Source organism: Pempheris klunzingeri, chromosome 10, assembly GCF_042242105.1.
Source record: "Pempheris klunzingeri isolate RE-2024b chromosome 10, fPemKlu1.hap1, whole genome shotgun sequence".
In the NCBI taxonomy this organism is placed as follows: Eukaryota; Metazoa; Chordata; class Actinopteri; order Acropomatiformes; family Pempheridae; genus Pempheris; species Pempheris klunzingeri.
In genome coordinates this window covers 18,282,612-18,309,739 of record NC_092021.1, presented here as the reverse complement: position 1 = coordinate 18,309,739, position 27,128 = coordinate 18,282,612, and the positions used below count along the sequence as shown (strand labels likewise).

Below are 27,128 nucleotides of genomic sequence, written 5' to 3'. Positions count from 1 at the left end.
GATCGTGAAGAGAATGTATTGAATGAACACAGGTTCAGCTGTCTGAGCTGTTAGGATTGTGTGGGTGCACTTGTCTATATGGATGCACTTGTGTCCGTATGAGTTCAGTGAGTGTGTGCATGGATGTGAGAGAATAAAGACTAGGTGTATAGCATATTGATAACACTCAATCGAGTGTTTCAAGCAAGGCTACAGCTCTGAATATTGAATCGTACTATGTATTTCCAAATTCATATAGTTATGCCATCTATGTGGTAGCAGTGGAACAGCATGGAGAGAAAATATTGTGTCATTTGAAATTGTCTACACCGCTTATCCTTAAGGGTCATGGGGGGGCTGGAGCAGGGTACAACCCTGGACTGGTAGTTTCATGTGAAATGATAAGGATAATTCATTTTCACCCAAAAAGCATTACAGTGAATTTTTGCAATAAAATTTCTCCCTTTTATGCTTTTGAAAGAAATTTTAAAATCTACTATAATTATTTGACAGCTATAGTTATTATTAAAATAGATTGCACACTTTACATGCAATGTTAAAATATTTATATGTCCTTTAAGACCTTTAACAATATCCCAGTTATAAAGAATAGATTTTATTTATTCTGCAACAATTTAACCCTCAAATGCCCGAATCTGCTTCATCAGGACTGTTTTCTATGGTTTGATCAGATTTGTACAGTGGTGAAAGAAGTACTCAGAGCTTTTACTAAAGTAAAATTACCAATACATCAATGTAAAAATACTCCATTGCAAGTATCTCAACTGCATTCAAAAATCCAAATAAAAGTACAGAGGTATTATCACTATTATACAGAGCTATTGTCACTATGATTGTGCATTCATTGCCTTGTAAGACATGCTCCTTTGTTAATTCTGCTTAAGATATCAGAAATAAATGCATTGAAAGGCCATGAAATTATGATGCGTGTTGCTTTTACATTCTCCATCTAGACATGTACTTTATAGACTGCTTATTTTAAAAAATCAACTACCATCAGGTTTTGATTCAAATGTTGCTAAATTCTGATTGGTTCCCAGAAGCACTTTTACAGCTGAGCCCCATGTGCTCCTACACAGTCAGTAGAGCCCCAAGAAAAACACATAAATATTTCCTGTAAAATAACTAAAACTGTTCCAACTTCGACAGAAATATATATGTTCATGTAGGATACAATCACTGTTAGTATAAGCTGTTTGAGAAAATATATTTTAGGTCTTGAATTGATTTAAGTAAAATTAGAATGCAGGACATTTACTTGTAATGGGATATTTTTATATAATTCTTTTTCACTAAAAGCATTTGACATTTAACACTAGGAAAAGCACTGGTGTAAATAATAGAATGAATGATTGTTGGATTCCATTTAGCTGCCTCAATTTCAGGGTCCTCGTATTACCATTGTTATTGTTAATGTTTTTAGTAACACTTTTGTTTTTCTTAAGTCAAAATGTCTGCTGCGGAAAAAGCCTATTGTGACGTTGTTACTTTGGTTAAGAGGATCTCTTTTTAAAATGCTAGTTGTCAAAAACACATTTATTTTAGTAATTCCTAAAAAAAAAATCATAAACCAACATGCTTCAGTGCTGTGTGACAAGCTGTATGAATTGCAATGTTCCCCAGAGACAGATGGCATGAGCACTGCATGAGCAGTAGAAGTGCCATCATACAGTACAGCTATTAATGAAACACATGAAAAAACTAGTGTTGTAAATGTGCTATACTCAAGTGTGTGTGTGTGTGTGTGTTCTTGTACTTGCTACATAGTGAGGAGCTCACATTTTGCCAGCAGAGTGAGGACATTTTCAGGAAGTGAGGACATTTTAGCCGGTCTTCACAACTTCAAAGAGCCGATTGAGGGTTACGACTTTGTTTTGAGGTTAAGATTAAGGCAAGGCTTTTAGTTGTGACGGTAAAGGGCAGTGGAATGCATTACGTCAAGTGTCCTCACAAAGATACAAGTGTGTGTGTGTGTGTGTGTGTGTGTGTGTGCATGTGTGTGTTGCCATTGTGTTATTGTAAATCAGAGAATGCAATTTCAAAGAAATTGCAGTGGGATTGTTGGCAGCTAAAAAGCTGACGCTGGGCTGTATTGCCTCATGAACAGCTGGGAGCTGCATTGGTAGACTTAACTTTATATAAAGGAGCATCTGAAGAAGTATGAAGAGTTGGAAAAGTTGGAAAGGGGGGATAAAGGGTGCAAAGGAAGGTGTTTCAGGGTAAGGACTTGTGCTTGTGAGCATGTCTCTAAATGTTATTAAGCACACAAGGACCTGTGTTGCGCTGCCATAAAGCTCTCTGTGAGATACAGTATACAGACTGGTGACTCACTAGAGCTTCACAGGGAGTGATGACAGGAATAGAGATAGCAGTAACAGTTAAAAATGTTCAAGGCAATCTAGTCAGCTCATCTCAATCAGCTGTGTGTCTACACATGAAACTAATGGCTGCCATGGTGATTGTAACTGCTGAGTGACTTCTGCTTCTGCAGTTCATTTAATATCACTAAAGATCTGGCTTATTAATCAAGGAGCGTAATTCATATCACCTAGATTTTTACATTGTTAGGGGGAGTGGACACTGCTGAGCGCATTGTCATAAAATATGTGTCTGCTGTGTTAAAAATGAGGGAATTAGTGCAAGCTAAAAAAAGCAGCTTTTTCTGATTTGCTTCTGAAATTGAAATATTGGAATCAATGGGGCAGAGAGATGGCACTGCTGTCAATTTAAGGCTCATAGAGCTGAATGTGGGAGTCTGTTTGTTCAGGTTGTTGTATTGTTTGAAAGAGGACACATTTTTCTGTGTTTACATTGACAAGAATTTGAAGATTTAAAGAAGAGTTTACATGGGGAATTTGAATGGGGAAAAAATGTTAAATATTTCAGGAAAGAATGAAAGATACAAACAGTAAAAGTAATTCTGATGATGTCCTCAATGAGCTGAACATTTTTGAAGTTTGAGCATCACACAGTGGTTTAAGTACTGTTATTCTGAAGCCTTGATTTTGGCATTTAAGCTGTCGCCATCTTGGTTTCCAATACAAAATAAAGCATACACTGCTTTATTGTCTTTTTACTCTAAATGGGACCACAATATACAAAATGAACATCATTCTGTGTTGGAAAAGCCTTGAAACCAGCGACTGAGACCACAAACTAAACTAAACTGACATGCTTAGTGAGGTAATAAATCAAGTGAGAAGTAGGAACATTTTCTCATAGACTTCCATACAATCAGACTTCCTTTTGCTACTAGCTGGATCGCCCCCTGCTGGCCATTAGAAATAATGCAGGTGCAAGGCTCCATGAGTTTGGAGTTTCTATGTCGAATGGTGTTGAAGTAGTTACGGCCCAGCAGTCCGTGCATAAGTTGCCCTGGCGTAATCAACAATGTGTAGATATTGTGTAGAAAACTCACATTTAAAGGCTTAGATCTCATCAACTCATGAACAAAACTTTTTTAGAGGTCAGGGTTTAATTCTGGGTCATAGTTGCCGCTCTTTGTGCTGATGATTTATCTATGTTAGCCCTCTCTGCTTGGTCCCTGCCTGAACAGAGAAAATATATAAGATAGCTCAACTGCTGAATAATTCCAAATAAAACAAAACCATACTGCTCAAATTTTGTCAACTAGTCACATTTCATCAAATGATGTCCTTTCCACCACTTAGGGTTAGGGTTAGGTTAGAAATTGGATAAGTGAAACCTGTCAGCGGTTTAAAAAAAAGCATTGTAAAAAAAAAAAAGGCCAACATCGATTTCCATGCATAATTTTACTGCCATTCTCAGAAAAGTGTGACATGCCGCTTTGTTAAAGGAGCATTTTAATTAACTTGTAGTGCCATTCCATGAAAGCAGATATCTTTGACAAGCTCATTTATCTGTCTTTATTTGTTTACTTATATAATTTCAACTGATGCAAAAGAATGGCTTTCCCTGATTGAAAATACCAGTATTACCGACACCTCAGTGATAATGGAAGAGAGCTTTCTAAGTCTAAGAATTTCTATGTACATGTCAAAAGTCTTGTGATGAAATGATCAGTCTAAATGCCTTTTGGCGTGTAATATTTAATCTGCCATTTTTCTTGTCAGACCTGAAAAAAAAATGAATTCTGCATATATCAGAAAATAAATGCATTGGATGACATTATGATGTGTGCTGCTTTTATATTCTCAGTCTAGGCACTAAATGCAAAAGCAATGAACACACACAGTAATGGAATCTATCCCATCATGCATTGGGGAAGAGGTGGAAGAGGATGCCAGTCTATCACACAGCCTGATAAATATTACACTGAGGCTTTATATACTGTATCAGCCCCTAAATACACATTTTAAAGTAAAGATCTGGTGGAAACTTAAGCAATGAATATTTTATGAACACAGAAAAATGCGGTTATTTTCCAAGAAACTACCTTTTCACAAAGAGATGTTCAACGTTGATTTGAGAAAGTTTCTTTGTGAACCATCTAAAAAATTCACTTACCAACCTGATAGCAGCATGAACTGTATTCTGAGTAGTAAGTGTGATATTCACAGACACGGAAAAATGAAGAACAGTGTTGACAGGACCAATTGCAAGAGTGATTTACTGATATATTTTCATCTTGCAAAAGGTCAAGAGGGAAAAACGGGAAGAAAAGCAGAGCCTACGTTCAGACTCAGAAATAGCAAACTCTACAACAGAGTGTATATTCCTCTGAATGCTTCTACTTCTACTAAGCAGGTGATTTTACTAGGCCTAGAAAAATATAGACACTTCAAATGTTTATATTATATCTGCATGGCATTTTACTTTTTTCAAAATATTGCCACTCAAATAAGAAACTAGCAGACACTTAGCCCTAATAGCCCACACAGCAATTCATTCTGTGTAAATAATGTATTCATTAACAGTGATAACAAGATACACTTACTGTTTATTAGTAAAATAAACTTTAAATTACTAAAGGAGGGTACGCTTCTGAAAATGGCACCCTCAAAAGTAGCACGAAATGTAAAAACTGAGTAGCTTATAATTAGATCCCTGATGGTGGTGTTAAAAGTGCAACAATATTGCCAGAAAAGTACATTTACTTCCCTTCACCATTAAAATAAAGTGCCGCAGTGCTTATATTGAGTTAACTTGCCGTTTTCCAAGGCACAGTTTACATTACCTCTCTGTATCTACTGACATACAGAGCCCTCTGCTTCCCCTCAGGTTGTACAGTATGGATGGCTAACTCAGCATTTCAGCCAGAGGCTGCAGCAAGTCATTTTCACCCAGATGGTATGACTGTATTATCTTCAGTGTTTAACCGTGGGAAGTGTGTACTGACTTGAAAAAATACAGCATTGCTCGAAGACAGCGCTCTTCTTTCTTTTAGTCAGCAGAAAATCTGGTGCCTAATACTAAAATGCTGGTACACAGAAGGAAAATAGGCCTTAAAACATTTAGAATTAACATTATTATGAACTGTGATTACATTACATTACAGTGTTAAACGTTATTTCGATGGGATAAAAAAAATTGACTGTTACAGTTTCACTGTTCAATAAAATAACAGAACAAAATAAAACAGGTAAAAACTCAATCAGATCTGCTGTAAAAGACTTTTGTCATACCTTTGTTAGGATAACACAATAAATTGTGTTCTAACCAAAATAGAAGTGCATGGTTTGATTTAGGTTCACGAAAGTTCATTTCCACATTAATTTGTCTCCTCTGAATCTGCATCAGCTTGTCTGGTGGAGCTGGACTTTATTTAGTCAAAATAAAGATGACTCAGCAGGACTCCGCGGTGCATCGATCCTCGTTTTAACATGCAGGTTATTTATTTCCCCACATCCTCAGAGAGCACAAGATGTGATACAGCTTGCATCACAAAACTAACACCTCAGTGCTGAGTGTCTGCACCACCATTTCTCCACCATGTTGAGCCTCTGGGTTTGTCAGGTTGGGAAAATATATTTTAGAGAAGACTGACATCTACAGGCCATAAGATAGAATTGCTGTTTTTCTTGATTGTACCACAGGCTGCTCTTTACTGGCTGATGAACGCACATTAACCCTGTGACACTTTTTACAACAGTAATGCGTGAGATGAGTAGAAGAAGGAATTGGCCTCTCTTGAGTCTGCTTCTCAAACACAAACTTCAGTTCGGTGTTGCTTTTGTTTACAATTTTCTACCACTAGATGGGAGGGTTGCTCTCAACATTTAATTCTGCTGCACGTACAGTATACTGTGTACAGTACAACCAAGTGCTTCACACTTTCCTTCAGTGTTCCTGTAGTTTCGATTAATAATATATCATTCATAGCAAAATAAAAAAACAAAAGTCAGCAGAAAAGTTAAGTTTATATCACTGATGAGTATTATTTAAAAAAAAGAGAAACTTTAAGCTTGACAAGCCTGACGGAAATTAGATTAACTTTTGTTTCACTTGCAGTAAAATAACACTCATTGTATATCTTTTCAGGTAACTGCAACTTCCCAAGTAAGTAAGTATGTTAAAGTGATTTATGAAAGTGCCTGTGACTTTTGCTAATAATAATAATAATAATAATAATAATAACAATAAATACAGTGTACATAACAAAATATGTGAATGGCAAATCGGGTTCAAGTCACAGAAATGAAATGAAAGCATGGATTGCTGGATTCTCTTTGTTCTTCTATCTGACTCACTTTGACGGTGACATTTCCCTCAGGGACCGATATGGTGACCTTTCCCCGTGGCCCTTGATGCCACATCTCCAGTGTGTTGAAGAGATCCATCAGTGTGACACATCAGATATATCTCGCCTGTGCCCCAAGAAGCCTGGATAAACATAAATTTGGGGGGGATCAATCAGTGAGTGATGACTTGTGATGGGTTTGTGCGCGTGTGTGTGTTTTTGATGAGCTCCAATGAGGGATAAATACTTTCATGCCAAATAATGTAATGGATTAAGTGTTACATCCACCACTGCAGGGTTTCTACAAATTACTGTTATGAACAAATTTTCTACATGACTAATATATTCATTTCCCCCCCCCATGAATAAAAGTTTCATGTCATCTAGGACATTAAAAACACATGGATTCGTGTGGTGAACAGCATGGTGGAGACCAGCCTCATCACAAAGAAATTGTTAGTTCAGATTAAAATTACAGGCTGCTGTTTTTTTGTATGTTCTGGTGCGTTCAGACAAATGGGTCATTATTTCATGCTGCTTTAAAATATACTGGAAACAAAAAGGTGCACTCTAGAAATACTTTCCTAGTATCAATTTGTCAGAAAATGAATGACAAGAAAAATAATAGCTGGCCATACAACTGAGACACAGGATGTTTTATACAGCCTAGCATAAACCATTTTCATCTTTATTATAGAAGTGGAAAAAAACACAATAGCAAAATCTTACTCCCTCCTCTATCGGCCTCCCACTCATCCTCCCTGACTTTTCTTATCTGGGTTAGCATCCATCTTATTTGACCTTGAGCACATCACTGGGCTACTGCTTTCCTCTTGTCCAGGTTATAGAGGGGAAAGTTTTTTCTTCCATTATCATAATTTCTTGCACAAACATATTACATACACATCTCATTAGGACACATGAGCTATTTCATCATTTACAATGCAAATTATTGGGTCTTCGTCAGATTAATATTGACCTACTCGGTTAGTTGGATGTTTGTATCTTTTGCGTGAAAGCGTACTCTCATTAAACTAATCCAGAAAAACTCACATGGTTTTATTGCTGTTCCCTTGGTAACAAGCAAACCCTTGCCCTTTTAGCTTACTGGCATTCGTGTGGACCGTACCACTTTGTGGTCCTAGAGGGGGTATCAGGAGATTCAAGTTAGTAGAAAGACCTCTTTTTGCCGATAATGGTCCCGGTTAAAACCAACTTGAAGCATATAGTAGTCTAATATAACATTTAGTTAGTTATTATTTGTTTGAACGTTGTGTACTGTGTTATAAATATTATTTTCTTTTCGGCACACCCCGGCGAACCCCTCATCATATCAAACTGATGATCGTACAGTAAGCTGTCAAAAGCTTGTTGCTGAAATCTGTGCAGTGCTAGAAAGTAATGAAGAAAAGAGGTCGGGTACATTGACAACATACCAAGCTACAGCTATACGAACAGAGCCGGAATTAAATTGGTTGTTAAGCAGACATTTCTGGAGCACTTGACGTCTTGTTTTCGTTAGTTCAGTCGGACTGCCGTGTCGTCTGTCGTAGCTGGTTCGTGATCCTCGGGGAAGCGGTTCATCCGTGATGATGAGGTAAGGAGGTGCTCTCCTCAGCTAACAGCGGGGCTAATGTGAGCTAATAAAGGTTAACCTGAATGTTCCTTCTGCTGTTAGCCCGTGACAGCCGTGGCTCTAGCTTGCTAGCTAAGTATTTATGTTTAGCTAGCTAAAGTAGCCAGCAGGATGAGAATGCAAATCATGCTACTCTAATTAAGTACCAAACAGTGCAAGTAAGACAGTGTGATGCTACATGGTGTCAGATAGTGGACTGTCACTGTAATGGTGTTGTATTATCTCTTCTTCGTTAGTTGCTCTGTGAAGTTGAGAAACATAACCTAACTGTACATACAGTAACGTTGTATAGGCGGGACGTCTATTGTCAGACATTTCTCCTTCCATTGATTATGGACAGCAGGCCTTCGCAAACAGTCTAAAGTGTTTTCAAACTGCTTTAAACATACTTAAAATCGCACAAGCTGCTTTTAGTGAAAGGTGTGCATCTTCTCATTCTTAGTATTGATACTAGCATAGTGACAGTGTAGCATGTGCAAGAAATACACTGAAAGAAACCTTTGCCTACATTTTAAACTGCAAAATGTTTTTGCTAAGAATACTGAAATGCCCTAAATCACTATCATACAATGCAAAGTAAGATGAACAGGAGGTTAATCATCAAAATACCAGAAATGCTTTAAACATCAATGCTAAAACAAATGATGTCAGTGGCAGAGTTTTAAATGATCTGCTCTGCCTATAAAGTTAATCAATCAATTTTTTTTTGCAGTATCATTCTTTATTATAGACAGCAATATGAAATCCCTTTCTGAGTGAAGAGTTAGATATCAGAAGCAACATTCATAGGAAGTCACTGAACCATGTATGTATTTTTGCAAAAATCTTGAATTGACAGATTGGTTTTTTGCAGATGTTTTGGGTGGATAACTGTGCTCCATATTTTTTGTTATGTAGGTTAAGTAACGTTGTGTGAGAAATTACATTTATAACTTGTTTTATTGCAAGCCTTTTAGAAATGAAATTATTGTGAAAAGTAAATATGATGGTGCAAGGCTATTTCTACATTCTTTAAGGAATCTAGTCAGAAAAGTAGCCACACCAAATTGAAATCCTGGCTTACCAAGGAATAGAAACGGAGCAATGATAAACCTGCAAATGATACAAAGGGGAGTTCATGAGATTGGCACAGTGTTAGTGTACATAATTTCTATACTTACTCATTATTTGCAGTGATAAATTCCAGAGGCAAAATCTAGGGTTCTCTGAATTATCTTTTTTTTTTTTCATATACAGCATAAAGGGTCAACTGCCAGGAAGGTCTTGGTCCAAGCTCTGCAGTCAGATTTCACACAGTGCGTCAGCCCCTGATTTTCTATTGGCCAGTTTCTGGTTGGGAGGGTCTTCCTGGAGGCTGGCACTCAGGCAGGAAGGAGGCGGCTGGAAATGTTTCAGCCAGAGTTAGACAGACAGTCTGTTTTTACTCTTGTGTAAAGAAAATCTTTGGTTACAGAATCCGTGGGACATAGAGGAAGGTCGAGGCTGTAGTTATGTTTCCTATCTAGTTAGCTGCTCAGAAGTTGTATCTCTAGCCTAGTGGGGGACGGCAGTTTTTTAGTGCTTCACGAAGTGACAGAGGTAGGTTTTCTTGCTTCATTTCCTGACTTGCATCCAAAGGAATTTGCTGCAGTATGCTGTGGGATAGCATGCAGTAAAGCTGAGAGGCTGTTACAATAGAAAATCTGGGTTAAAAACAACAGAGTTTATTCTGAATCTGAGCGTATTGACTCTATGTATATAACACCATGTTACTTTATCTTAATGGGGAAACTTTTAAACTCTCGCACAGATTTATTCAGCTCAGGAGTTAACCACCTCTTCTGCCTGCTCAACAACTTCCTGTGTGTCGCACCCCTTAGTTTACCGGTCTGACTTTCCTGTCCCGTGTTTGACTTCCAGCATGATGTGTGTTTAAACTTCGTCTTGCTTTCTTTGTATTCTGTATGTGCGATGGTGGGCCACGAGTCAGCATATCTGACTGTAACAATGTGGCTCCAAGTGTTTGTGTCATCCTACAGTATTAGTAAAAAGTCAGCAATAGTTTAACTGTAGATAGGTTATAGTGAGCAAAGAGAAAGTACAGAATTTGTTTTTAGAAAATCTGTGATTAAGCTGAAATGTAGTCTGTTTTAGTGGGTACTGATCAGCAGAATATGTTACAAATATGGCATAGCATGCATCTTGTGCTTCTATGGATTAGAGCTTTGGAAATGTTGATATTCTGTTACTGATGTGATTGTGATTGATTACCATGACACCACCCAGCTCGCACAACAACTGTGGCTCTGTGTTTGTAACATACTTTCGTTTTTATTGATGAGGCGTGGCCCAGGGAAATTGATTGTGAAATATACAAACATAGTATTGCAACAAAGGTCACAATATTTGTGCATTTTAAACTTGGGAAAAATGTATCAGTTCTTATCAATTTGGTGGTCCTAGTTTGCTGTTGCTGTTTTTCTTATTAAATCCTGTCTAGTTTAGAGCTGCAGTTAACAATTATTTTATTGCCGACCTCTGTTTTAATCTGCCAGTTATTTTCTGTTTTAATCAAATACTTATTTTGTGTCCAAAAACGCCAGAAAATACCAAAAAATATTCAGGGATTCATTTTAAAAGAGCCAAAAGCAGCAAATGCTCACATGTAAGCAGCTGGAACCAGAGTGAGGTTTTGCTGAAAAAATGACTAACTGTGTCATTAGAGAGTCTGGCATGACTAAATATAACTTTAGTAATTACACAAGATCACATTTGTTATTGTTTGATCTAATCTGCTTTCTGCTGTAAACTGCTAGATAAAAGATGGCTCTAGAGAATGAACAGTAGCTAGAGAATAGAGGACATTACATGAGATGAGTGTTAAAAATAAGTTATGATAGCCCTAAATGTGCCAACTGTAGATTAATGGTAGCATAGTTGTAATGTTGTTTGTTTGGATACAATTCTGGTAATACAAATGGTTTTTGCCTTTCAGATCTCCAACAGAAAGTGCCTTTGAGAAGATATCCCCAACCTGAAGTTGGTGTGTGTACACTGCAGGCCTCTGCTTTCTGTAAGGCCAGACTCAAGCACCAACACTGGATACCTCAGCTGCAAGCCTTTTGCCACCACGCCAGCACCTAAAAAATGCTAAATTACAGCCATGAGATAAGAGGACAGAGTATAATGACCTGAGAATGTATGACTGAAGAGACAAGTCTGCATCCAATTTCCCTCACTTGTCTGACATTTACGGGCACCATCACTGGTTGAACGTGTCACAAAAAACACAACTGCAGTTCTTTGGTTTTGATGGGTGATTTCTCAGTGATTGACCAGCCATCTGATCTTTGTGCTCCAGCTGATGGAGGACTCACCCTGTTGTTTTAAAAGAGGACTTTGCACATTTAGCCATCCTACAGCTTTTGGCGTATGAGGCACAAGACAATAAGATTGTTAAAATTTAAATTTATGATCACAACCTTTGGACATGGCGTTAAACATTTCTTCAGTAAGAGACACAAAATGGCTAACTCTGGAAGTCTGTCGACAGTTTCAGCGAGGGAACTGCTCACGTAGTGATGAGGAATGCAAATTTGCTCATCCACCAAAGAGCTGCCAAGTTGAAAATGGGAGAGTTATTGCCTGCTTTGACTCACTGAAGGTAAGAATTATTGCACACACCGTATTATCTGTGACACCGTAATAATCCTGTACTGAAAAAGAGTAAGGACTAGGAAACTAAAAATCCATTAGAATAAAAAAAAAGTTCCCTGAGCATGGTTTCATTCAAAAATACATTTTATATAGTAGCTTTTGTTGAAACTTTTTACATTTTTGGGACTACTCAAAGTTTGTGGGTGCAGGTTCTGTCCAATAGAATAACATTGCAGAGATAGGCCATCTAGCGAGTCTTTCCCATCAAATACAGTAAACCTGCTGGTCTGCCAAGCTAACTAGCAATAACAACAGATCATAGACTGTATAAAAGAAATGGACTATATAAAAGCTTTCAGGAAATGAAAATGGATTGCAATGCCTTAGTGCCTTAAACTTGCATTATTTCTAATTGCTAGCGACTCCATCCTTTGCAAAGTCTATGAGAAAATTATCCTACTTCTTTCTCCTCAGTAAACTCTTTCCTAATGAGTTTATGGTCTCAATCACTAGTCTTCAATACAGCATAACGTTCACTTTGTATATAATGGTTTCCATTTAAGATAGATGCTAAGGCAGGGTATGCTTTAGGGTCACACTACTATGACTAACCAATCAGAAGTGGTCCATGCCCAAACCTAACCAATCAGAGGCAGGGATCTTTGGGGAATGAACGTAACCTCTGGCTCCAGTATGACAACAGCCAAAATGCCAAATTTCACGCTCAAACAGTCCATAAACCAATGGGTCCACTTCTTTTATACAGTCTATGCAACTGACATAAGGTAATGGTCCCTGGTATCATCCATAGTTTTCTACACTGTAAAGTTAAAATTTAGAGTATATTGTGTGGTTTGGGATTAAATCACAACTCCTTTCTTTCTCCTCATCTTCCTTCCCTTAAGTGTTGATAATAGAGAAGGGAGATGAGGTGGGTGTTTATCCCACCTAATGGTAAAATCTCACATGAAGTCCCTTCCTAAGTGAAGACATCTAGTGTCATGCAGAGACATGTCAAATCAATCACGTTACATCACAGAGTAAACGATCCCCTGTTTGTTAAACCAGAGGTAATTCCACGATTTCTCAGAAATTAAAAAAAGATACCTGTCACATGCTACCTCATCACTTACCTAATGTACACTATAAAGGGAAAAATCCTGGCAGCCAGTTGGATTAGAGCCAGTTTATCCACTCCTTTGCTCAGTTGCGCTGAATGGGACCAGGGCTACCTTAATCCACTCTCGCACATTCACTATCACAACACAATACAGCTTTGCCCCCAGGGATTATTCTCATGTTGAGTCATCGTCTTATCTCCTCACTGTAGGCAGTTTATACGCAGCTTGTCTGGACAGAGAGGGCCTTCTCTATGCCCCAGTGGTCAAGGGCCTGGGCTGAGGGTTTTAACACAAAGTAGCTACCATATCCCTTCATCCTAAAGCCTCATGTATTTTTTCATCTTGAATATTGATAATTATCAAGGAGAAGCAATTAAATTAGGCTACAGGGTTAGTACCTGGTTGTCATCAACGCTAATTACAGGAGGTGTCGAGTGATTGTTCTTTTTTACTCCTAAATTAGGGTTAGGATTTTGTGATGAGAAACTCAAATACACCGAGAAAGCAAAACTAATTTCCCATGGCAAGCAATTGACTAGACTAAACAGGTCAAAAATGGAGCACGGAGAGGATATCTTCTGTAATTTCGAGGCACTCCTAGTACTATTGTGTTTGAAAGACGTCCTCATACACACAAGAAATACCAGAAGAAAATCTGGAGCAAAAAGTGGTTATTAAGAAGACACCACAAGGGAGATTTCCATCTGTGTCATGAGCTGGAAAATGAAGACAGATCTGGTTTTGTAATCTTCTCTCGAGTCGCCCCAGAGCAGTGCTACAGCCTGTTGGAAAAAGAAACACCACTTTTAAGATGTCGAAATACTAATGACAGGGACTGCATCTCTCCATGAGCCAACGCAGCAATGACAACAAATACACAACTGAGGGATGTACTATAAAGCAAGATTAATGGGTTAGCGAGGTATGTTGAGCCTAAAGACAGTTTACAATGTCACAAAAGTGGCTGTCTTTTAGCTTGGCTAGATCACCACGGTAACTTAAGCTGCAATCTTGACTTGGTCCAGACCAGGTTGTGTTCCAAGTTTTGCCTTAATTGAGCTGAAAAAGTGCCTTCCTCTTTTCCCTGACGGTATTTTCTATCTAATGAAGCAGTGCAGTTACAGTAGAGCAAACTGTATTGACCACGTTGTCACATTCAGTAAATCTGTAATTATTGTAACACAATAACGGAAACAAAAGTAACACAGCAGATCATCCTCACACTAACAGCTACAGACCACTGTGGATTATGTATTTATTCTTGATCCTGATTAGCTGCAAAGTTCGTTTAACACTCCTGGTACTGCAGCTGCATCAATTAGCAAATTGATTAGTCTATTGGTATTTATCACACATAATATTCAGTCAATAAAATTCATTTTATTTTGATTTGGACAAAGACTAAAGTTATTTCCATGTCGCCCTCAGTATGGGACAGAGTCAAACCTAAATGCACTTGAGTATGTTAAAGAGTTTTGAATGTAGAGCTGTTACATTAGAAATAAATGGGATGCACTGAGTTGTAAAATATATATTAGCTTATTCCCACAGCATTCCCCTCTCACCTTATTTTATATTTGTCATATTTCCCCATTATAACGTCCAATTTCTCTTGACTGAAATCAGCGTCAAGCCAAAAATTTTGAGAAATTTTGTGTGTAAGAAGAATCGAATGACGCGTTAATTGCTTCTCCTATGGGAACGAGCACAGAGCCTGAAGCAGAAAGCCTGTGCTAACAAAGACAGTTGATTATGAGTCAAGGGTTTCTTGACTCGTAAAAGCCAGGCTATGTTGAACTTGTTTCGTAGTGCACCCCCCTGGTCCAGTGAGTTCACTGCTGATACTGGGCATTCGCCAGCTGCGTTGCTATGGATACACACTTGAAAGCTGGCCAAACTTAATCAAACACAGATTGAACATGTTGAATGTGACCAAACTATTAATAACAAGGACCGACAGCAATGACACACCAAACAACCATCTGTGTTTGTCTCTGTTTGTTGGAGAACGTTGAATCGGTGTGCCATTGGCTTATGGTTGCCATAATAACCAAGGCAGGTGTGAAAACACCCTAAGGAGTTTAACATTACATGTCTGTTACCAGCATGGCTGCTGGTGTAGTATTTAATAGGACAAACTCAGTAGCTGTTACTCACATCTGCTTTTATTTAGTTATTTATTCAAAGACAAACAGAGCTAGCTGCTCAAATTGCGCTGTCCTAACAAATGTTATTTTCTTCTTGCTTCGCTGTTTTTGCTGATTTGTCGCCATGTGATTTGTTCATTTCCAGTTTGTAGACAAGACTTACAGATCAAAATTGTTGTCAAAGTTTTCTACCCATTCCTCAGTTACTCCTAACAGAGTTTACTTTGTGCACATGCTTTGCTATCGTAACTAGTATCTCATGACTTCTATCAAAGCAGTTGAGAGTTGAAATCTTACTTGACCTGTTTCTCATGGCCCTTGTTCTCATGACTTTTTTTTTATGTTAGAAGATGCCTCTGGGACAGTAGAGAAGTAAACATACTTGTTCTTCACTTCTTTCAGCTCTGTTTCGTGCAGATCGACTATAAAGTTCACCAGTTGCCACTGAAAATTCATATAATGAGACACATATCTCCTATGGGACCAATGTCTGTGTGGAACAGTTGCATCGACAACCAGCCCTCACAGAAGTATTGAATATTTCAGTACTTTCTTTTGGCACTGCATTTTCTCAGAGCTACATGTAGACTAATGAAACACTGACGACAATTAAACACTGTTCACTGAAAATAATTGATATAAGTCTCTTGGGAGAAATGCAAATTAAGTGAAACTAATGAACTAGATTGAAGGATTTGGATACGTAAAGCAGAGTAAGCCAACTATCTAATTTTCAAGTCTAAAAGGAGGCGGTAATACTCAGATGTAATAACCTGGCTATTAAGATTTATAAAGCAAATCACCATTGGATTCCCACAGCTGGAAAGCTCAGAGATGTCTCACACAGCCAATTAGCTGTCTCTTAAAGTCTCTCATGGTATCTACAGTGGTCATAAAGAGAGCAGTGTGAATTGATATCTGACTGGTCCTCATCCTTACATCCTGTCTATACATTTAGATTGGACAATTCTGCAGCACATCACCTTTTTTTTCATAGCAAAACTGAGAAATGATGTTTCCTTCCTTGTTTCCTTGTAGCAAGATGAGCATTACAGTTGTCTAGACTGAAGTTTAGTTCAGTAACACATTTGACTGGAAGAGGGGGTTTGCATCTCATTTTAGAGCAATGATAAAACTGAATTAAAGCTTTTCTCCTTAGTGACAAAGAACAACAGTAAAATTTTATGATGAGGAACACTGGGATCATTTGAAGGACGATGAGGATTAACGACAGTTTTGAGTGTTCTTTATGCCTTTTCTGTTTGCTCTGAATACAGGGTCGATGCTCAAGAGAAAACTGCAAGTATCTTCATCCACCTTCACATTTAAAAACTCAGTTAGAGATAAATGGGCGCAACAATCTCATCCAGCAGAAGACAGCAGCAGCTGTGCTTGCGCAACAGATGCAGTTGATGATCCCAGGATCCAGCCTGCAGCCCATGGTAATGTCCTCAAAATGATTACAGATTAACTTCTTGTTGTTGTATGGTGCTTGTCTCACCTGTAATATATAACATCTTCCCTCACAGCCAACATTTCCTGTTACACAGAACACAGGTCTCAGTTATGGTTCATACATGACACCTTTGAGCCATGGAATGAGCCTCATCTCGACAGACAACCTCCCCAGCACCCCGGTTCTTGTTCCTGGGAGCCCACCGATCACAATCCAGAGCTCCTCTTCTTCTTCCTCTTCTTCTTCATCTTCTCCCTCGCAGAAGCTGCAGCGTACAGACAAACTGGAGGTATTCATGCACTGCAAGAATCGATTTAACATGAAAAAATGCATCAGTACTTCTGTGAGTTGACATAATCTGGTGACCTACTGCCTTTAAAATTGCTCCTCTCAGGTGTGCCGCGAGTTTCAGCGGGGAAACTGTGCAAGAGGGGAGACAGATTGCCGATTTGCTCACCCCAGTGACAGTCCAATGATCGACACCGTGGACAACACCGTCACTGTTTGCATGGACTACATCAAGAGCCGCTGCTCCAGGGAGAAGTGCAAGTATTTTCACCCGCCTGCACACTTGCAGGCCAAAATCAAATCCAGTCAACAGCAAGTCAGTCAGTCAGCTGTGGCAGCCCAAGCCGCAGCTGCAGCCATGGTAAGACAGAGCTTTATCTTCCTGACTACTGGAAAGTGCCTTAATTTGAACAAAAAAAGCACCTTATCCTGCCAATGATATGCTAGTTTTTGGTGTAATTGTGTTTGCCGTTGCATCACTGAATGTGGAGCACTATATATTTTTATACTATCATTTATAATGACACAGGCTTTTAAAGCAGAAAATCAGCATTAGATTCATTGTAAAACCCTTTTTCTATCCTCAAATAAAACAGTATCAATTACCGATTACTAATTATTAATTAGTAAGACCAGGGGTTTTCAGAGTCCGACACTGTGGGCCCCATAGTGACTGAGATGTTATTCAGAGGCCATTAATTAATGTAAATCATGGGCAAAAGCAGCAGGCCAAACTAGAGTAGCCTGCTACCTGTTGTTTTTATGATCAGCATGCAGCTGTCCCTTTCACCTCATGCAGTATCATTGCCTCACATCTCTCCCTCCACAGCCAGCCTCACAGTTTGAAAACCTTTGTATGAAGTTTTTGTCATAAATAGGAAATCTGCACTATATCTGGTTCTCTGCTATTCCAATCTTAGACTTTGATGTGTTTTTTTTATAATGGATTTGTGCTTTTTGCTGGCATTACAATGCTTGTGTCTTAGAATAAGCTCAATTGAAAGATGTACATTTACTGTGTTGGCTCATGCACCCGACACTTCATAGAGAGAAGAACCAGAGCTATACTACTACTATTAACTGAGAGATGGCCTCTTAAACAGTTCTATACTGTGAAATACAGTGTGAAACGGCTAAGCTTTGTGATAACTACCTGCATGGAAAAGTGCAGTAAAGAGCAAAGTTATCTGTCTGGTACTCTGGACCAACTTCACTTTTTTCCCCTTCATAACTTCTGCCATTTCTTTTGCTATTTCTTGCATCATTTTTTTTTTTGCTTGATTTCAATTTTAACATTAACTTACTTTACTTACGTTACTTTAAACATAAAGCATTTTCAGGTCTCTCACCTGTCACAAATTGTAAATATACTGTAAAAATTAACTTTGCTCTGAATCCAAGTGGCTTGAGTAAAATGTGCCTCCCTGCCCTCCACAATCCATCTGCATCGCTTTTCACGTTCATGTATCATTTTATCATTTATTTTATGTTTACTTACATTTCTATTATATTTTCATTGCGAGAGATTTAAGCCGTATTCAAAGTTCACAAAAGCCTTAGTGTGAATGTATTAAATGGAGCTCCACATTCTGTGCATACTGGCGCTGGTGGTCAGTGCCTAATGCGCATAGTTGCACTGATTCCATCACAGCAGTGGTGGCGTTTCGATTACAGTTAACGTACTGTGATCCAGTAATGTTATCATAGTGAACAATACACAATGAAAATGGTATACTGGATGTGCCCTGTCGTTGTAAATCTGTGTTGCCAAAGCTATTGATTAACTATACATGTTGACCTACTAATTAAGGAATCTTTAGTCAGTGTGTCCTTTAATCAGTTATTTTGTTTACTGTGCATGCCTATTGTGTTTTATGTGGTATACAACATTCAGATTATTTTGTTTTGTTTTCCCCTTCTCACCTATCCACAATGCTGTTCCCCATGATGCACCTCTGCTTGCTGTTACCTGTATGTTAATACGCTTGAATCCCATTGGCCCACTGCCATCATGTGCTCGCTGCCTGCTATTAAAAGACTCAGTCGACTTCCAAAGCAATGAAGCGATCCCTCGAGGCAACTGTAGACCTGGTATTTTCACCTTTTGCTTTGGTTGTAGCTATTAATTGTGCTGTGATAACTTTTAATTTTTGTCATTGTGGTTTAAAGCTTCTTCAAGTCTCGCATAGTCTTTGTGTACATAGTCACCATCAGTATCTTTAAGTGCTTAGAGATATTTTAAAATCCATTATTCCATTCTCTTTTGTATCCTAAAACTGTGCTTGATGTTTCCACTATGTGATATGCCACCTATTGTGTAGCCATGTTTGCTGTTTTTTCACATTTTTCACAATGAATACCAAATATTAAGCTGAACAGAGAAAAGGGAAATTCTGGTGTGTCATGTCTCTATTAATTTCCTTTCAGGCCTTTCCTCACAGTATCCTGCAACCCCTACCAAAGAGACCAGCTCTTGAGAAGAGCAGTTGGGCCAGTTCTCTCCTCAGCCCCAGTTTTTTGCACTACCAACAGGCTCTGGCTAACGCACAGCTGCCGCAGCCCACTCCGGCATTTTATCCTGCAGGTGAGCCTCTACATGCTTTTTGCTGATTCAGGCACTTTTTCTGCTTTTCCTTAAAATTTCACATCTGTCCTAATTCTCTTTCCTGAGGTGGTTCTTGCTCAAAAATTTCATAAACACTTAATGTTGTCACTGAATTACAAGGCCCTGCTATCAGCACTTTTCCAAGCAGACATTTAGACTTGTCATAGCAGGAAAAGCTTAAGCGTTATTAATAACATTAACAAAGCCTCTGTTCTATTCAAGTTTTCACATCAGCCCACTAAGTCCTGACAGAGTCAGCATGCACAATATCAGGATCGTAAAACTGAAGTGTACGAATGGAAGTCAGCCACCATTCGTTGTATTATTTACACCTATGCTTTTCCTACTGTGACATGTCAAAATGTCTGAATGTCATGTCTTAACACTATCACCAATCCACTATTAATTGGCATGAAATGTTTGTTATACTATACATGGATATAAGTGGAGACATACTGTAATACACCTGTTAAACTCTGTGTGTGTGTCCACTTATTCAAGTAATAAGTGCAAACATACACATTTGTCCCACTTTTTACCCCAAAACTAGGTGTTTTGTTATTGTTTCTTTGCTTTGAACTTAAATGAATGAATGAAATGGATTTGCAACAACTTTACTTAGCTTTTTCAATTTTATCAGCATATTTGTTAAATCTTATTTGTGTATCCTTACCACACAGAAGATGTATTGACATGTCTATTGATGTGTGTCCGTCACGCTAAAATACATTCTCTCTTTCTTTCTGATAATTGCACAGGTTCTGTCTTCTGCATGACGCCCGCTAACAGCATCGGTAGGTCCCTGTCTTATTTCCTGTAAACTATGTCTCATAATGAGTGGAACACACAGGTGATGCTCTCGTGTTAATCTGACTTTCTTGTTATTCCAACATAGGAATGCAGAGTGGATAATGAGAGTGGATAATTTAACAGTTTTTATTACGTAAATATTGTTTGTTTGTGTTGCAAATTTCTTTCAGCAAGTCTTGGGATATATACTAACTAGACATGCATTATTAATCCTTTAAGTACACATCAGTTCAGCTAGTCAAACACAATATACAATGTAAGCATTTTGGTGAATTTTGTCAGTAATATTGCCATGCACTATTGATTTAGGAAATGTAATCAGCATCCCTGAGATTCACTACAATGTTATTATGCTCTTAAGTGATTTACATTTTTAACACTGTTAAAAAAACATGTCTGGTGGAATTGCGGCACAGGCTGTCTCTTCTCGAGATGTCAAATTTTGGACAGATTTCCTAATTTTATCTCTTATCAGCACTCCTTTTATGTTCTCCCTTTCTGTCTCGCTTTGCTGTGTGATCACATGCCATCTGCTGGTCTAACCCAATGATGGTTTGCTGCTAATGTCATTTTGTATTTGCCTGGCAAGAGAGAGAGAGAGAGAGACATTGCTATGATTACCATAATGCTCCACCTCCCTTTTCATTGCTTTCATGGTTCCCTTCCTGAAAAAGTCCCCATGATGTACAGTGCTACGCCTGCTACTGTCTCTGCAGCAACTTCTCCCGCCACAAGTGTCCCCTACGCAGCAACAGCACCAGCCAATCAGGTTTGCTCCTTTTTAAAGCTTTCTGTCATAAATCCTTGAGCTTTGAATAAGTGCTTCATCTTTCAATCAGGGGAGCTGCTCCATCAGCATAGCATTGCCCTGCTTGCGCTGTCTATCATTAAGCTTCATCTACCCGTAGACCTTCCGTAGAACAAGGCTGGATCTCACCCCTTTCCCTTATGACACACATCACTTATTTAGAGATATTCCATCTGCAAATAGTGGTGTTGCATATATTCTTCATTGCATGTTTTTTTGCTTTGTTCAATGTGTGTTTCATAACTCGATATGCACAAAATGCTGTCTCACGTGAGGAGGAAATACTTAAAACACGATATAACCAAGGTACCTGTCATACTGGTTATATTGATTAGTTAATATTTGGATTAATTTCATTATTATCGTCTGTGAAAATATGCTGTCCTGATCAGTGTTTAATTTTTTACATCATATTTATTTAGCTGACACTTTTATCCAAAGTGATTTACAATAAGTGCAGGCAACCATGTGGATACAACCCAAAAATGTCAAGAATCATGTACATAAAGTTTATCAATTAACATGAATTGCTTCAAGCCCTAGTGGCGATGCTAAACCGTGTGCGTGTGTGTATTTCTTTGTCACATTTGACTTTGATTTCTATTATTTGTAGTTTTGTAATCTCTGCTGCCCAGGCAAAGACATTTTATGGTTTTGACGGGTGGAGATCATAGACGATAAGTGCATTCCTTAAAATTTCAAACCATTCCATCACTTGTGGACAATTACATCAATAATTTAATACTTAATTAAGTAGTCTAAATAATAGATGTATGTGAATGTAAAATCAATGTAAAATGTACATATCATATGCTGTCTATAACACTAGTTTTTACTTTCTTAGCTCAGACAGTGGTTCCATATGCGTGGTGTTGTTGCATGTAATGAAACCTTAATGTTGAAACTCTGCTTGTGGGTCCATCTTTACAAATTCATGTTGCACAGCTCAGCATCACGCGACCCTTTACTTTACATTACAGAGGAGGTGTTAAAATGGAAATGTTATTTTAGGCATAAAATATCTGGGAAAATGTGTGTAAAATGATGCATGATACACTTTTGCAGTATTTAAACTTGATGTGATGGTGCAGCCATGAAAAACTGTCATCATGTTTTTTGTTTAAGGGGTTCCAATATTTGTTTCATTTCATTTTATCAGTTGTATATCCATCACAATGAGAGTTCTTGATGAAGTCTCTGACATGTAACAAAAACACCTTCGACCAGGTATATTTCTATTGTATGCAACCACTAAGTTGCTGTCTTTTGCCCCTGAAACAGATCATCCTCAAGTAACCACCAGGAGCAGAAGTCAATGCGGTGTTGCTGCTGTTAAAGACCCCAAACAACTGCTGTGTAAATACTCTGTTAACACCACACACAACCTGCAACAAGCTGCATGCTGACAACATCATTAATGAAAAGGTTGTAGACATTTCTTTAATCTCTCATAATGAATTACGTAGATCAATTACTAGTATTATACTGTGTTAGTGTCACAGAAGATTGTTGTATGTACGCGCCTTTATACCTGCATCAACATGCAGCCATATGTATAAAATCCTTGTTTCTATTGCCTAAACCAAGTCTGATAAGGTATTATCATACACTGTATTAGCCTCATAAGTAAAAAAAAAAAAAAAAAAAAGCTTTTCTGGACAATTCAGTCAGAAAACATGGAAATCAAACAAAAAATAGGCAGTGCAGATACATTAGTGACACCTTGATAATGACTAACAATTTAATTTTGTATGATGTAAATATTAGAAGAGCAAGAGATGAGCAGGACAGTTCTAATCTGAAATCAGTTTTCAGTGTGTGGACAGTACATGTTAATACCAGGTTAAAAGTGGTCCTATATACTGAGGAAGATTGTTAAAATTGTCATCATCATGATACTGAGTAACAAATAATTTGTTCCTTCTTGAATGTGTTGTGAAATGTGAAAGGTTTTTTTCACATTAATGATTGTTTATCCAGTGCCAGATTTCATTATTTTAAACAAACTAGTAAAATGCACTTATTTTAACTTTAGACTCCACATTATGAAAATTATGGAAATTCCTTTAAAATGTTCTGAGGGTAGTCCATCTGTATGGTTTAGCACGTCCTCCCCAGAGAACAGGCTCAGTGCTCCACCTCCAGGTGTGCCTTTGCATTGCACATACAGTGTGTTTGCTGAGAGAAAATACTATATAATACATGTGCTGGATGCTTTTTTTTTTTTTTCTCTTCTTCTTCAAGGCCGTGATGCAACAATGATTCAAACAGTTAAAAGTTTCCCCTCTTTCATCGTTTATTATCAGTCACAGTGATGGTTGAGTTGCTGATGTCTGTCTGTGGTTTTCACTTCTGAGGCCGGTTTCACAAAGACCGTGACCGTAACTGAGGTCAAACTAATAGTCAGGTTTCAGACAGAACTCTAAATTCCTCTGTAGCACAAAGCTGTCTAATTCATCACCAGTCACACAGCAGAAAATGCTTGTCCTCTGGAGGGACTCAACAGTTACAAGGACATTTCACTGCCGTAGTTCAGTGAAACTGTACAACAACAACTCTGCTGCTACACAACGCAGTGCAGTGCACTGATTATTTCCAGCAGGTTACTTCTGTTTCTAAAAGCTCCTCCTTTTCTCAGTACTCGCTCCACAATATTGCGAAAATATATTTTCTTTTCTTTTTTTTTTGTCATTTGATGCCTCTTGTCAGCAGGTGTCGCTCATTATTACCATGAAAACACTAGTAAGCAGGTGTGATTGACTGTTACCATGGAAACACAATTTAGTGAAGCAGTCTAATTTTGATTAGAGCAAGGACTGACCCAACACTAGAGACCAGTCTAAAATATCTTTGTGTAACCGGCCCCCAGTTCAATTTCCAGTCATAGCAAACCACAGTTTTTAGAAGAAGCTCCACAGCCATGAAAGTTAACTCAGTGAAAGGCTGTGGAATCACTACCGCTCATATTCAAAGTAAACGTGTAATCCTATAAGGGTTGAGTTGAGCAGTGTGTGACCTGTTAGTCTTAACGTTACAGTCAGCTGTCAGTACTGTATTATTTGAATGTTACAAGTGCCTAAAGAATAGTGCGGATGAGGATGTCCATGCATATTTAAAAAGGCTTTGTGTGGGGGGAAAAAAAAAAATCACTTAAATCTACTATACTAAAGTCACATTTAGGAGGAAATGTTTTGCAATGCTGTGTCAATGCATTGGTATTCTGTGTGCGCCTGTTCAGATTTAGTCTCACAATTAATTTCCATTGATGTTCAAATTTCTATGTTTGTACTATGTATAAGAGTTGATATCCAGCTTAATTTTATTCCGTTTCTCTTGAGATGATTATATAGCGTACGGCAATGTTCCCTAATTAGTTTAATGCACAGTAAAATGCTTAATGTGGTAACGTAGACTTTAAGGAGGTAGGCTTTTTTGTGAAGCTTAGTTGTGTATGGTTGATACTACATTATGCAATCACCCGTCTCTGTTTGGAGCTTACAGTAGACAGAGGGGGTATTGTGTATGATTTAGTAAAAAAAAAAAAAAAAAACTGCTTATATGTAATGCTCTCTTGAAATCTTTCATGTATGGTTTTAATTCCCTGTTTTGCAAACCGTGTGTACAAATATCACCCTTTCCTTTAATGTCTCCAATGAATTTTCAAGTGACTGATACAAGTTTTTTTTTTTTTTAATGAAAACATGTGTACACTTCTGTGTGGTTAACTCAGACAATCCACCAAGACATGTGGCATCCTTATTATAAGTTTTACACATTATTGGATGGAATATAAGGAGTAGACTTGCATATTTTACTAGTTTAACATTAGAAAGAAACACTTTTGAAAATGTATTCTCTTCTATTTTATGATGAATGTAATTTATTAAACTGACTTTAGCTCTGCTGGAGGTTCCTCAAAGGGCCTCGATCTGCTGTACTAGCCTATGAAAAAGCCGTCTTGTGTCCAGGGATCAAATGTTGGAGCAAAGAGAAGCTTAAAGCATTTCATCCCTGTCACTGCCTTGTCACCTGGAAGGGACAACGAACCTCTGTACAAGCAAGGCCATATAATTGCTTTTTAAGTACAAAAGTGCATTGTAGAGACCACATTTTACAAAACAAAGTAACTTTCATAATAGTGAAATGATAGTTTGTCATTTGATTGTTTTGATGTGTTGCTGAGGCAATCTGAAGTTGTGGTGAGTAAAAACTGTATTTTTGTAGGTGATGAAATTGTTTTTCCTCCTCACAATAACACATCACTATTGTACTGTCAGATATTTGACTTTATTCTACCACGGTGACACACCATGAGTGATCCAGTGCATAGAAATATATTTTGAAATGTGAATTTTGTGTTTTTTATGGTTTCCGCTGCTTGTTAACATCGAGTCAGAGGGTCAGGAGTTGAAGGTTCAACCGAAATTTTCTTCTCAGAATGATTTTCAAAGTTTAGGTTTCTTATATTATAAATGTATGTCACAGATTTCCCCTTGTTTATTCAACCTGCATAAAAGGCGTATAAGCAAATGTTTGTTTCACCTTTTAAGCAAAAAGCTTCAATGTCGTGGTCACACCTGCACACGGAGGTTGTTTAAGATTTTGATCACCCAGTGAAAAAGATTTGGACAGTAAGAATGTTTGTCTGACTGATGGAAACTTTTCTCTGAAGCACTTTCTTCAACAGTCTGATGACTGAGAGGACATGCTTTCTGTGATCTTTGCCTTATCTTTTCATCTATTCCTAAGTTTGTATTTGTTGACTAGCTATAAATTCCATATTGTCTAGTAAATAAAATAACTTTCACTGAACGTTTTGGTGAAATTTTTGCTGCACGAGTGTTCAGTTTGAGGCCAAAATGACCGTTTGTAAAGTGAACTCAAACACTACCCAGAGAGAGGGCTTGATCTTGACAGGACTGGCGAGCTTGCTTGTCAAATTATATCACATTTAGAAATATACCAGTGCCATTTTGGTTCCATCCTCACCTGAATATAAACTTTCCCTCTTATCTTTTTTTTTGAAACTTATTGTGAAAATTGTTTTATTTGTGCATAATCAGACATTTCATGTGAATAGTTTTGTTCCTGTAAATTTCAAACTTGTGTAAAATCTAATAATGCAACTAAATAAATGTCACATGAATGCCACGCTGTGAGCTTTGTTGTTTGATTTGCTGTACATTTACTTTTGCTTCATTTTAATGATAAAGTCATCAGCCGACACTGAAAATGAAACATTTGCAGCTTCTGTTTGCACATCTGGCTCAAAACTCAGCCTTGAATCAGCCTGTTTGTAATAAAATTACCTCCTTTTAGAGGATAAACTCCAGTAATTGCTCAAAATGATGGATTAATCACCTACAAATAAAAGGCAGCTCAGACAATATAGATGATGTTCCATGATTTTATCTCATAAGCATATCTTTCAGCTGGAGGTTTTATTGTAAGCGACACAGGTGTGATGTGCTCGGTAGACTCAGGCAGCCTGCACCGGTGGAGAGATCAATAAATAATATCCCAAACTCTCGACTCTATTCGGTTAAGCAGCTTTTATTCAGCCCTCTCAAAATTTGGACGAGCGGCAACAAAATGCAGCGTTACCATAGCAACAGCATCCGGTGCATTTTTTTTTTTCCCCCTCTTGGATACATATCCCCGAGCCGGGCCCGTGATTGGACGAGCTGTCTTTGGATGTCACTGGGGCAACCGAATGATGGGGATTTTAACACATGAACGGAAATGTAAGCGCCGGACCTGACTGGCTCCCTCCGTGCGGCTCCCATTCAGGCGCAAGTGAGGTTTGCAGGGAGCGGAGGCTTTGGTTGGACTGTCCGCACATCAGTCTGAGGGAAGGAGGATCCGTACGCTCTTTTTTTTTTTTTTTTTTGCTTTTTTTTTTTTTTTTTTTTCCTGTCTCGGTACGGGAGCCGAGCGGGGACCAGCTGGTTACGCAGCGG

General features: G+C 38.1%; 1 protein-coding gene across 5 annotated transcripts; it reads left to right on the top strand.

Moving 5' to 3' along the window:
- Positions 1-11,564: 11,564 nt before the first annotated feature.
- On the top strand, positions 11,565-23,745 carry LOC139208950 (muscleblind-like protein 2a). Of its 5 annotated transcripts, XM_070838749.1 has the most exons (9): positions 11,565-11,940; positions 16,479-16,643; positions 16,731-16,946; positions 17,052-17,306; positions 18,983-19,036; positions 19,373-19,529; positions 20,309-20,344; positions 21,035-21,129; positions 22,450-22,548. In XM_070838749.1, the coding sequence occupies exons 1-9, from the start codon at positions 11,767-11,769 to the stop codon at positions 22,462-22,464; spliced, it is 1,167 nt and encodes a 388-aa protein (XP_070694850.1). In that variant the 5' UTR covers positions 11,565-11,766; the 3' UTR covers positions 22,465-22,548. The 5 variants fall into 5 exon arrangements, with proteins under 5 accessions (XP_070694850.1, XP_070694852.1, XP_070694849.1 ...); XM_070838751.1 differs by lacking the exon at positions 21,035-21,129 and having other exon boundaries at positions 16,752-16,946; positions 22,450-23,745; XM_070838748.1 differs by lacking the exon at positions 21,035-21,129 and having other exon boundaries at positions 22,450-23,745.
- The last annotated feature ends 3,383 nt before the right edge of the window (positions 23,746-27,128 follow it).

Excerpts from the sequence above, each read along its gene's own strand:
- LOC139208950 (XM_070838748.1), top strand. The coding sequence starts at position 11,767 with ATGGCGTTAAACATTTCTTCAGTAAGAGACACAAAATGGCTAACTCTG. Across the intron at positions 16,644-16,730 it reads GATCCAGCCTGCAGCCCATG|CCAACATTTCCTGTTACACA; the intron begins GTAATGTCCTCA and ends CTTCCCTCACAG. Across the intron at positions 19,530-20,308 it reads TCCGGCATTTTATCCTGCAG|GTTCTGTCTTCTGCATGACG; the intron begins GTGAGCCTCTAC and ends ATAATTGCACAG.